The 12,855-nt window shown below is 40.2% G+C and overlaps 1 protein-coding gene across 2 annotated transcripts in view; it reads right to left on the reverse strand.

Moving 5' to 3' along the window:
• Positions 1–6,023: 6,023 nt before the first annotated feature.
• The window catches only part of Myocd (myocardin), a 96,148-nt gene continuing 89,316 nt past the window's right edge, over positions 6,024–12,855 (reverse strand). For both annotated transcript variants that reach the window (XM_004646088.2, XM_023706353.1), the window contains 2 exons: positions 10,952–11,009; positions 6,024–9,025 (listed from right to left, as the gene is read on the reverse strand). In XM_004646088.2, coding sequence (XP_004646145.1) covers positions 8,454–9,025; positions 10,952–11,009 — 630 coding nt within the window. In that variant the 3' untranslated portion in view covers positions 6,024–8,453. The remainder of the gene's footprint in view (positions 9,026–10,951; positions 11,010–12,855) is intronic.

Genomic DNA, 12,855 nt, shown 5'->3' on the forward strand with positions numbered 1-12,855 from the left:
CTATTCTCCTAGAGAACCCTAGGGAATGTGGATGGAAAGCTAACTACCTACCTTAATCTTTCCATTTCTGCCTCCAGTCTCTTAATAGAGGCCACTGTTTGCCTTTTGTCTGGGTTAAAGTAACAAGCTCAGACTGGATGCTCTCTGCCCTGTGCCACTCTGCCTTAGAGCCAGCCAAGTATGGACTGAAAATCCTCCAGTAACTGTGAACTAAATAAACCTTTCCTTCCTTCAAAAAAATAAATAAATAAAAATAAAGAAATAAATTAACAAGCTCTCACGTCACTGCCTTCGTTCTTGCCTCTCCCCCACCCCACTTTCTTGGTTTACTAAATCCGGTGTTTGGTCAGTCATCATTTTTCTTTACATTCTCATATCCATAGAATAAGAACATGATACAATGATTGATTGAACTAATTCATTAAAGTTTTCTTTGTTGCCCTACCCTTATCCTTGCCACTTACTGTATATCACAGCCAGAGTCATGTTCCTAAAGTGTGAAGATCAATACAACATTTCCTAGTTTAAGGAAGTGCGTCACTGGTTTAAAGATGAGTTTCTACTTGTCAACATAATGAGGCCCTTTCATGATCATGTCTACTGTTATATATTGAACTGTTTCTCCTCAAAATGCATACATTAAAGCCCTGATCCCCAGATCCTCAGAATGTGGCTTTATTTGGAGATAGGCTTTTCAGAACTAATAAAATCAAAATACCATCTTTAGGTGATCCCTAACTCAATACAATTGGAATCCTGGGAAATTTGGGCTCAGAGACAGACAGGCACAGAGGGAAAGTGTTGCGAAGATAGATGGAGGCTACATGCAAGGGCAGCCACCTTGAGAAGAGGCCTGGGATAGACCCTTGCCTCCCCACGCTCTACAGGGATCAATCCTATGACACAAGTTTTCAAACTTCCAGACTCTAGAACCAGGAGATAATAAATTTCTGTCGCTTAAGGCACCAGTTTGATGCTATGACAGCTCTTGCAAACTAACACAGTGACCAACATCTTTTCTTCTCCCTCCTACATTTCTACCAACAGCATCCCTGCCCCCTTATTCTATTGCAACTGTCCTGAACTTCTTACATTCCCCAAACATGGTCAGATCCGTTACCCCATGTTCTCTGCAAGGCTGCTCCCTCACCTGGAATGCTCTTTTCCTTAGCAGTTTGTATACTTAACTCCTTTGTCATTAACATCTTGGCTCCATGGTCTTCTTCTCTTTTTCTCTTTCTATCAAGACTACTACATGGCCTTCTGCTACTGTGCAGCATGTGCTTATCCAATGATGTCACATTTCCTACTTGTCTCCAACCTTATTAGATGGCAAACTTTTTGAAGGCATGGATTATGTAGTTGAAATTTATTTCTGCATTTTCAGGAGCCACTTCCTCCCCAGTAACAGTACCCTTATGGTTCCTTATGAAAACTTACCTTCTGTGCTTGTAGTGCATGAAATTCATTAATCACACTACTTAGCTCAGGGCTTGTGGGGGGTGTTCTGGGCACTGTGAATGAGTTTATACTTGTTTAATGACCACAGAGATGGGTTTGGGGATAGGCATGACCTGTGATGGCCACCATAAGCCAGTGTGCATTTTCTGTTGAGCCTTTTAGGGGTGAGAAACTTATTTATGCTATACTATGGGCTTCTGGCAACCACAACCTTGTTTCTTGATGAAGGGGGAGCCCACCAAGCAGTAAGACCTAGGGAAGGCAAAACTATAAAAGATCAATGCACATCTAAACAGAGTATGGCATCCTTAGTCCAGAGGTCATGTGATGGTATCCTAGTTCTTCCTTGAAGATGACATAGTCAGCAAGGAGAAAATTATTAACAGAGTTATATTTAAGGTAGAAAAGTGAGTAAAAGCTAGGTTCTACCTGGGGAAGATCCACATATTTAACAGGCCACGGTGATGCCCAATTTATTCAACATGATGCTTAGTTTTTTCCTTTGCTACACTGATGAAAACATTGAATTGGCTATGGTTTGTGCATAAGCGTGTATTTTAATGTAGCTTTAAAAGATCAGTTTTGCAAAGATGTCTCGTTGGATTAACATGATGAATGGCAAGCTCGGGCAGGGTGTCCAGTGCTTTGGATCAGGTGGGAAAATCAGTCTTGGCTCTGCTATTCTGCCAGTTAAGTAATCTTGGGCAACTGACTTCACTTCTGAGCCTGTTTCTTCATTTGCAAAACAGGGATAATACCAGCACTGCTTTGTGAAATAAAAGGAAATTTACAGAATATAGCTCTGGGCCTGAATACATCATATAATCAAGTAAAAGAAAGTTTGACATCTGTTTAAAATAAACATTTTATTTAAAAATATATGCATTTTCTTTAAAAAAAAAAAAAAAGAACACATGCCAACTTTGGTATGGCAGCCACTGCTTCTTTGCTTTTCCCAGTATCCCCCATCTAGTTCTTGTTACATGGAGTTGAGCAATGAGTTCAGCATGGACATGCACCGCATGGGTCCCGCAAGATTGCACGCTCACTTCTCGGTTCTTTACACCATGCCTATCTGTGTTTCATTGAGGGAGGATTTTAAGCACCCAGCAATCTACTGTCCTGGCCCTCAATGTAAGGCCACAGGAACTAATCTCTGGGGAACAGTATGGGTCTTATTCCTTTGGAAAACATTTAAATAGATTCCAGAATCTCATTACTATATTCCTATTCCTTACATACCCAGAGTAGCTAAACCATCTATAGGAAGTGCCTCCCACCAGTGTCCAGTGTCCAGTGTCCATGATCAAAGCAGGTTGTTAATAAAAGCACAGGAGACATCCAGGAGGTTTTTGTGCTAATCCATAGGGGAAATCACTGAGTCCTAGGATCAGCAGGGAAATTACTCATGCTATTGAGTCCAGTGGGCCCTAGTACAATATCCCTGGTGGATGACAACAAATTCTTCTTAAATCCCTCCATGTCTTGAAATCATTTCCCCATGGATAGCCTCAACCTAATCAGGGCTTCTAAACACAACTAGCTCTTGGCATTATGGGACCATCTTGTGCCGGGACCTGAGCTGTGTCTCCTGTCTGTTTAATCAAGCATCAGCAACATCAGTACCTGAGCCACCTGCTGGTTTATAATTAGAATCACAGGAAAATGAAAACTAGACATCTTCCACTTCAGGTTTTTTCATTCTGATAGCAAGCCATGTTCTAGCATTTGTGAACTTCTCCTGTGAGAAATGCAACCAAAGCCTGAAAAGGTGGAGGGAGGCCAAGCTGTCTTTACATTGCAAAGCTTTTCTCTTAAGGGAGGGAGGCTCACTGTTTAAGTGTAGGCTGCTTTGGTTTGCACATGTGCCACTACAATCGTTTCATGGTTAAGAAGGGCTTCACCTTTACAAGTTTGTCATTCATATTTTAGAACGCACCATCCTAGCTCTGTGGTGGTGAACCTATGGCACGTGTTACTATTTTTCCACATTGCCCTCCACCCCATAAGTGCTCCTCTGGTCTAGAGACCTAGTTATGATGATGAGGCTAAAGTATGGCAAAAATATTTTCTATACCCTTCCCTTCTTTTCTTTTTAAAAAATTAATTAATTAATTAATTAATTAATTGGTACAGTATCTTGCTACACAGCTTGGACTCATAGTGCTCCTCCTGTCTCAGCCTCTCCAGCACTGGAATTAGAGGCATGTGCCACCATGTCCAGTTTCGGTGGCCAGCTCTGCACCCCCTGGAGTTCTGGGGGTGGTACTGGGGATCAAACCTGGGTCCTTGTGCTTGTCAGGAAGGCACTTAGACAGCCAAGCTATCTCCCTGGCCTGTTATGTCATGTTATATTATGTTATGTTATTTATTTCCCTTTTTTAAAAAGGACTTCTGTAACCAGGAATAAAAACAAATGCTAAAATTTTTACATGTTTTAAATGGTGGGAGATATAGAATTCCAAGTGATAAACTGCTACTATTTGACTATAAGAAAAAAGACAGCAATCTTTCCAAGGGAGACAGATTTTAGCTGAAAGGGACCCACTATTATCTCTTCTAGAAAAAGCAGGCCCATTTATAGCGTGGCTGAAAAGTATCTAGTTTGGGGATTGAGAGAATTCCCAGTGTTCTTGCTTTAAGGATTACAACTCTTTTGTCATTTCACATCTCAATAATTTGTGCTGAATCAATTTGGTCCTGGAGATCTGATGATATATGGTCATTGCGTGTGGTAGACATCAAACAATTATCTACTGGGTGAGTAAATCTGAGGTGGGAGTTTGCAGCCAGACTAGCTCTAGAAGAGCTGAGTAAATTTAAAGTAATTTTTGAAAATAACTGTTTGGAGTGCTTACCAAAGGATGTTTTATTTTTTCCAAGATTAAAAATAAATGTTTTTAAACAGAATGAGATTGCCAGTTCACAGAGCATTGACTGTTTAAGTGTAGGCTGCTTTGGTTTTCACATGTGCCACTATAGTCGTTGCATTGTTAAGAAGGGCTTCTCCTTTACAAGTTTGTCCTTCATGTTTTAGAACGTTCCATCCTAGCTCAGTGATGGCGAATCTATGGCGTATGTGTTACTATTTTTCTCATTTAAGACAAAAGATGTTAATATATGAGTTATTATTCTAAACTAAAACCTCAATATTCAGGTGAAATTATAATTGGTACTTCACTATATATAAAAGGAGCTTGGGTTGAACTTTGGCACTTGGTCTCCAAAAGGCTCACTATCATATCTTAGCTGACCTGAGAGGGTCATAGGTTAGGAAGTTGGGTCATTCTATTTCTTCCCCTCTTTTTTTTCCTTCCTTCCTTCTTTCCTTCCATTCTTTATTCCTTCTTTCCATTTTTTCTTCCTTCTTTCCATTCTTCCTTCCTTTCTCCCTTACTTCCTCCCTCCCTCCCTCCTTTCCTTTCTCCTTCCTTCCCTCTGAACCTTCCTTTCTCCTTTCTTTTCCTCCTCCCTCTCTTCTTCCTGCATTCTCTCTCTCATCCTCTATCCTCTATCCTCTATGACAGAACGTGTGCTATCTCAATAACATTGCTAGAAGCTATTAATGAGCACAGGCTTACAGAGAGCATTTGCACGGGTGAGTTTTCTGGCTGTGTTGGATAAGGATGAATCTAGTAGGCTGCAGCGACATTAGGAAGAGCTGCAAAGGTCTGATTATCTGTATCATCATGAGGACCTCAGTGGTCTTAACTACATGTGGTCCTCCTTAAGATCAAGGAATATTACACGTGCAAGTGGCCATCTTTTTGCCTACCTCCTGGTCATGCCCAATTTGTCACTACAAGGGGTCAGAACTGTTAATAAGAATTTAAAGTAAAAATCTCTAGGAGCAGACAGATGAATTAACATGCATTACCAATTATCTGATCCACAGGGAACAGGTGTCTTCTTTGATTCCTTCTAAAGTATGTTCAGTTTTCTCCCCCAAACTCTCAGCAGAGCTATGCAGGGTGACTGGGGTGTGGAAAGATGGGGAGAAAGCTAAGACCAGTTACCCAGGGATCTGCTCTTTAACTCTGCAGACTTGCAGTCACAAAGAGGAATCATCCTATTTTTTTGTCTGCCATGAGGCTTGTTAGACTTGAGTAGTACCCTAAAAATATCCCAGTGAAAAGGCACAGGCTAGCCAAGTACAGGAGTTTCCTAACCAGGCTTAATCCCTCAGATAGAAATTCCCAAGGGGGAGAATCATGAACACTGAAACCAAGCTCTCAGAAAAGTAACACCATGTGAGCTTGTTTTCCAAAGGAAGTAAGAGGAGAAAATAACATACAGATAGCATACTGTAGTACCTGGAAAGTATGCTGACAGTAAGCTTTGTCAAGACCTAACTCAAACATCACATCCGAGGAATAAACCAATGTATGGAATGTGTCATTAAAGGTCTCTTTCCAGGGGCTGGGGAGATGGCTCAGTGGAATAAACACTTGCCTGGCAAGTGCAAGAGCCTGAGTTTGATCCCCTATTCCAAAAAGAAAAAGAAGAAGAAGAAGAAGAAGAAGAAGAAGAAGAAGAAGAAGAAGAAGAAGAAGAAGAAGAAGAAGAAGAAGAAGAAAAAGAAAAAAGTCTCTTCCCCATTGTTTCATCTTTGTGGTAATTTTTTTCCTCTAACTTTTTGATTCTGATGACTCACATAGACACAAAATAAAAATTTACCAGGCAGATCATTTCTAGCATAGTGCAGATCAAGGAATGTAAAGCAATTTTCATATTCCTCTTAAAATTCTTCTGCAAGAGACTATGTTACTGTTGACAGAAACTAATGGTGAAACCCTTCTGCTGTTTCACATCCATATCATTGCCAAGAGGAGCCTGTTCATTGCAAACAAGTGGCTGTGAGTCACTGGGCTGTGCAGCCCTTAGTCATACACAGAGAGGCAAGGTGTAGTCTGGTTGGCTAATCAGAAACTCATAGTGAGAAAGGTCAGGTATCATTCACAGCAGTTTGAGGGTTAAAGGGTTTTGGTACAGAACTCTGTAACACTGATTTTCAGGACACATGCACACACACATGAATATGTCAGCATACATATGTATGTGTTTACATGTACACACACTTACAACATGCACATGTCTATTGATCAATGCATCCATCCCCTGAATAAGATCTGGCAGCTTTCAGAGTAGCAGTTACCAAAATTACTCTATGTTCACACATTTTACAAGCTAACAATAACAATGGAATGATTTCTAAATTTTTGGTTCAGAAAGAGAACTTCTAACATCACAACATTTTTTGATTATTTTCTGTATAAGTGCACAGTGAACAACTTTTTTTTTTTTTTACTAAAGAAGAAAACAGTGCCTCAGTGAGTTAAATTAAAAACAAAAACAGCAATAGCTACATTCTACACATGCAACATTATAAAATGGTGAACTGGAGCCACAGTGAGCCTTAAAGAGACTGTCCTACAATTAGAATTTTTTCACAACTCCCTGCCAAGGCACAAGAGGTAATGAGGAATGCTCATTAGACCATGGTCATGTTTTTTGTATCATTTTTCAATGTACAGCTGTGCTTTCTTAATACCCAGACCTAAGATACACTCTCTCCAGTAAATATCATCTGTATTTATAATGATTTCCAACACCACAAACCTGCAATATAATTATTTCCAATTTCCCCAGAGAAACAAAAATCAAAGATTGCTTATAAATCAAATGAGAGAACAAGCTTCATGACCCAGGAACCAAGTCACCGGTTTCTTCCTAAGGAATTTCTTATGACTTCATTTTGCAGTGAACTGTGGATGTGAGGAATGAGTTCTGCAGGAGAGCATGGGCTTTCAACTTTCTAAAAAACATGGCTTTATCAGAAGCATGGCAGTTTGTTAGAACTGAGAAGTCCTCCCCCTCAATACTGGGACAAAAAAAATTGTCAAAAGAAGAGTAAGAAAGGATTGCTATTTTGAAAGACAAATAGAGAAGAAGAATGATCTGTTGAGGTGGACACTCTCTTTCCACAATTAAAAAACAAAGGAAGTTGGACCTCTATACATAACAGTCCTGTAATAAAAATACATGGCATTTATTCCTAGAATATGCAAAACTGTGTTGTTCTCTACTCTTGTCTAAATTATCCCTGATTTAGCTTCTTCTGCCTAGAGACATCCTGGTCTGTTTATCTCTAGTCTTTGGAATTAAAAGGGATTGTGATGGAAAATGCAAGATATCTCCTTCTGTGGCAGGAAAGTTTCCTGTTCAAGGTTCTCACCTCTTGCACAATTATTATCAGAATGGAGATGATGGGAATGTCTGGGCTACTGGTTGGAAAAGAAAAAAGTTCTAGGTGGAGTTTTCTAAATTCAATGCAAGTTAGTTGTTGGGAGTGACCACCAAGTCCTGGGCTGGAACCACTCGGTGGGGCAGTGAGGGACGTCATATGGAATTTACTGTTGTGGGAATGCATTGGTTCTGCCCCTCTGTTCTGCCTTAAGGGGTCCCTAACTGAAGCCGGACCTGGCTGCTGCTTTGAAAGACCACTGATGGAGATAGGGGAAGCGAGCTCCACTGGGGCTGTCCTCTGCAACCTCTGAAGAACCATCTTCCCTGTATTCGCCAAAGACTTTTAGTGTTTTTGTACCACAGCATGTCTAATAAAGTCATGCCAGGAGCTTACAGTGTGAATTTATGCCCCACTAATGCCTGAGAAAAAGTATGGGCTAGAAAAAAATGTTGGTATTTAAAAAGGCAGAGAAAGTACTTTCTTTGGCATCCTTAATCTGAGAAAGCATAGTTTTGAATGCATTGCTGAAATGATTAACAGTTATTGAATGTTGGTAAATACTATATATATATATATATATATATATATATATATATATATATTCCTATTTGCTTTTGTTGGTTGGCACAGACTTCCCCATTGCTTCTTTTCAATCTTCTTCTTTGATAATGTAAATGTACATGGCCGTGTTTTCTCCCCCACGGAACTCCCATTAGTTTTCCTTGGCACTCGGGTGTCAGGCATTCTACCACTGCTGTAAGTGAAGGTCCATGGGGGAATTCAAATTGAGATCAGTGACATCCAGGAAGTCAATGTTGAAGATGCTGGGGCCACTGGTGGTGAGGGAGCTGAAGCTTGGTGTGGAGCTTGGTGGGGTGAGGTCCAGCCACTCCATGGTTTCCCAAGGAGACTCAGTGAAGCTTAACTGCAGCCCACTGCTGTCCACTGAAGAGGGTGAGAACTGTGTCTGCATTGGGGAAAGGGGACCCGGCAGGATCTCATGTGTGTTGAAGATGTCTTCAGCTGCCTTCCCAGAAAAGCCATCCATGATCCCATCAAAAGGTGGCTCCTCACTCCCAATTTTGAGAAGGGTGACATCACTCACCTTTCCTAAGGGACTGTGGGAATTTAATAAGACTTCTAGGTGCTCATCGCTGTCAGTGACATAGTGATCAAAGGAGAGCTGGCCTCCGGAAGATGCGGGTTCAAAAGAAGCTGGAGGCTTGGGCAGGATGATGGTAGGGCTACGGGGAGTCCCAGGTATCTTTGGGACTTTCTGAAGACATGCATGATCTCCTCTGGCATCAGCTGGCATTTCTGTTGGCAAAGCAGAATGCAAACTGCTAGACCATTTCAAACGAAGCCTGCTACATAAGGGGGATTTGGAATGAGTGAGTTACACTTAGGCAGACACAGAAAGGGATACACTTTCCTGTTCACCACTTATGACAGTGCTTTTTATGTCCCCAAATCTTCCTTTCTCAGGGTCACCCAGACCTTTTTATTCTGGAATTTTTGCTTTGTGTGGATCCAACTCTCTGGTTCTTTTTCCTACTCCTTCATTACCTGTCAGCTGTCTGCTGAGCATACTGAAGACTCCATCGTACTCTCCACAGGAGCCAGCAGTTCAGAGCCGGTGCTGTTCTGCTGTTCCTTCTCTATTCATTACCCCCCTCCTATTCATGACTAGATATTCCTCAGCGGTTCTGAGGGGAATGTCCTTCCCTCCACTCCTAGTCTCTGGTCCTCCCTTTTCATCTGCTCACAGCTCTTTTTCTGGTTCATTGTCTTTTTGCCTTTTCAGTGTTTCTCATTCTTTGTGATTTCTGCTACCTCATGAGTTACACAGCATTCATGCTGGGATCTCAGCTCCTTGTCCTCCTCAACTCCAGGGAGTCCTGCATTCAAACCCTGTTGAATACACCTGGATACACCTGGATCTTGTCATCCTCAGACACTTGATCCTTCTGGAAGCTTCATTTCAAGTCAAATTTCCAACTCTGTTCTACCTGGCCCATCCTCTGTTGCACTCCAATCCATATCCTCTTGATCATCAGCTCCTCTGCAGCACTTCCTCCCTTGTCTCACCTATCTTCTCGGATCCACCCTTATGGTTATGCTCTTATAAATACCCTCAGACCCCTCACTCTTCTCTCTTTCCCAGTCCAAACCCAGCAAAACACACCTTGATAAGCCTCTGCTGTCTCTGAGCCTGCTCTGAATTATCTGAGCATTGAAAGAAAATTTACACAACAAACTCTATTTGTTCCATTCAGAATTCATAATTTCAAGACCACTGTTGGCATTTAATATGCCTGACAATCTTACTGTGCTTCTCTAGAAGGCTCAACTCATTTATAACTATTTCATGACTGTCCTTTACTGGACTTCACCATACTGTCCTCTGCATCCTCACTCTTCACTCACTTGGCCACATAATTCATTTTTAAAAAGACATCTGATAAAACCTTTTTCATTTTATAATCATAAAATTTATAGACATGCATAAATCTTAACACATATCTTTCTTCTTCCTTCTGCTTACAATGAAGCAACTGTCAATTCATTTGCAGGTGGTCTACCCCCTTTATTGTCCATCTTCCTGATCAGACTGTAAAAATCCACAAGGGTGGGTGCTTCATGCAGCCTGTCATGATGGCTGGCCACTCGTACTCTGAGTCCTTTGCTGCCTTCTCTGAAACTTGAATGGTATGGCTTACCTTAATGCTCACCCCTGAACTCTTTGTACTTATACAAGTAAAAAAGCCTTACATCTTCATTCTAGAAAGACTATAAACATTAAACAGCAGTTTTTAATTGCTAACTTGAATAATATTTAAACATGAGTGGACAATCTGGTGGAAAACTGTTCATTGAGTTTTGAATAGTTAGCCCAGAACTTTCATTAGCTGCTAGTTCTTTTCTCTTATAATTAAACAAATAGAGACATTGTTATAAGAATTGTAGAACGAACAATGTAATAAGAAAAAATATTCAGGGAAACATGGATTGAATCGAATAAAAGCTATTAAAATTATTCAGTGAAAAGTGTTTCTAGGATGAAGACCAGGAAGAATTATCTACATGTTTCTTTTATCCATTTCAAATGCGTATTTGAAGCTCAGAGGAAATGACTCTCTACTTGCAGAAAGCTTGGTGCACCAGCCTGAGTGTTTCTGACCTTTGTGCTGAGCATTCATTCCCTAGAGTAGGCACAAGTGACAAAACTCAGGGCAGCCTTACCTCCACTTTCAATGAGGACATCCAGGAGTTCATCCATTTGCTGGCTCCGGGTCATTTGCTGTTGCAAATGAATGAAAGAAGCCCAAATAAGTTAAAAGTGGTTACTTCCTCCAGAAAGCTTTAGAAATAGCACTATAGGTTTTTGAACTATATTGGCTAATGACTTTAGAATAATTACAAAATACTGGTAACATAAAATATAGTATCTGAACCCTTCTTAACTGTGTTGGTCAGTGGGATAAAGTACACTTGTATCTTTGTGCTACCATCACCTCTTTCCACCTCCAGAGCTCCTCATCTTACAAAACTGAAAGTCTATACCCATTAGGTAATAAATTTACAGCCGGCTCCTTCCTAACTCCTAGCAATCACCATTCTACTCTTGGTCACGGCATGCATTAGAGTTTCCTTTTTTAAAAAAATTATATTTAATAATATTCCACCGTGTGGATCTATCACATTCTATTTATCTATTCACATGTCAAGGATAAAAGCTGTTCTCATCTGTTTGCTATAGTGAATAATATGGTTATGACATAGATATACTGGATAAAGTTTTCTGAACTATGTTTGATTAAATCTCAGTGTAAATTTTAATGAAATAATTAAGAGAGGAGAAAAGAAGACAATGATTCCCCACACAGAGTGTGAGTAAGTTGAGTTATGTGGTTTCCATCAGAGGACAAGGAATCTTAATATACAGAAAATACCCTCTCTCACTTGGAGTTGAGTCGATTTGCAACTGTGGAAGTGGCTCAGAAGTCTGGCTCATATTTCCTTGGTTATGCTTTACAGAAGCTTGTGGAACACTTGAAGCCCCTTGTAGAGTTTAACATTTCCTCTCTGCCCAGCTGAGGTACATAGAGTCTTCTACCTAGACGTTCACACTGCCAAGCGTGTTTTCTTTTCTGTTTATTGACTTGTTTTAGATACGCAGGTAGATGAAGTGTAAGAAAAGAAATATTGCTGTGACAATTGCTTTCATATATCTAAGTACCTACCATGTGCCCCAGAAATATAGTGGTGGTAGACTATCTAAATTGCTTACAAAGATAGTGATGGTGTGTATCCATTTCATTCTTCTGAGAGCCCAGAGCTAATTAATATACACAGCTATCAGTAATCAATGTGGATATGAATACTGCTCAAAGAATGAGCTACTTGCCAGTCTAGAAGGCACTATGTTCCCACAGGGTCTGCCACATAATGTCAAAGGTCAGATATAGAAGAAAAGAGGTAAAGTGCAGAACACAGCTGTGTCCCAAAGAAGCAGCATGGCTTTGCTTTAGGTAATTTCCTAATTATGAACATAGACATCCTGCTAAAGGTTCCTGTTTAGTAGAAGAGTGGCTTTCATGTTGCAGATCCTCTAACTTTTTCAGCCATGCTAAATCCCATTTTGCATAATATCTCTTGATCCTCAACTTTCTTTCAATACCAGAGGAAACCTTAGCACTACTTGTGTTTGAATTTGGGATACCAGATGGTAGGCAGCAATTGATAGAATTTTTCTTCTCTGGTTTGAGTATCCTGGTAGGGCTGAGTACAAAGCTCGGGTCATTTGAAATAGAGTCATACAGAATGTATCCTCAAAACATAAGTTTCCAGTTCTACTGGAATACCAAAATTCTTGGAAGCTCAAACCCATTGTATAAAAATATAACCTATGCACATTCTCTCTCTCATTTTTTTAGCTTTACCTACACTTTTATAATTTCTTTCTTTTCTTTTTTTTTGATGTTCATCAGCACCTGATTTTGCCTGAAGAGGCTTTATTTATTTTTTAAAAATTATTTTCCATAATTTTATTGAGAAACAAATGGCAATGAGACAGTTTCAAACCAAACTGGTAGGATAGTTTCAATAATTAACACATTGCATACATTCTTCCTAGTGGTTAATTG

Source organism: Octodon degus, unplaced genomic scaffold (genome assembly GCF_000260255.1).
Source record: "Octodon degus isolate 3935 unplaced genomic scaffold, OctDeg1.0 scaffold00253, whole genome shotgun sequence".
Taxonomy (NCBI): Eukaryota; Metazoa; Chordata; class Mammalia; order Rodentia; family Octodontidae; genus Octodon; species Octodon degus.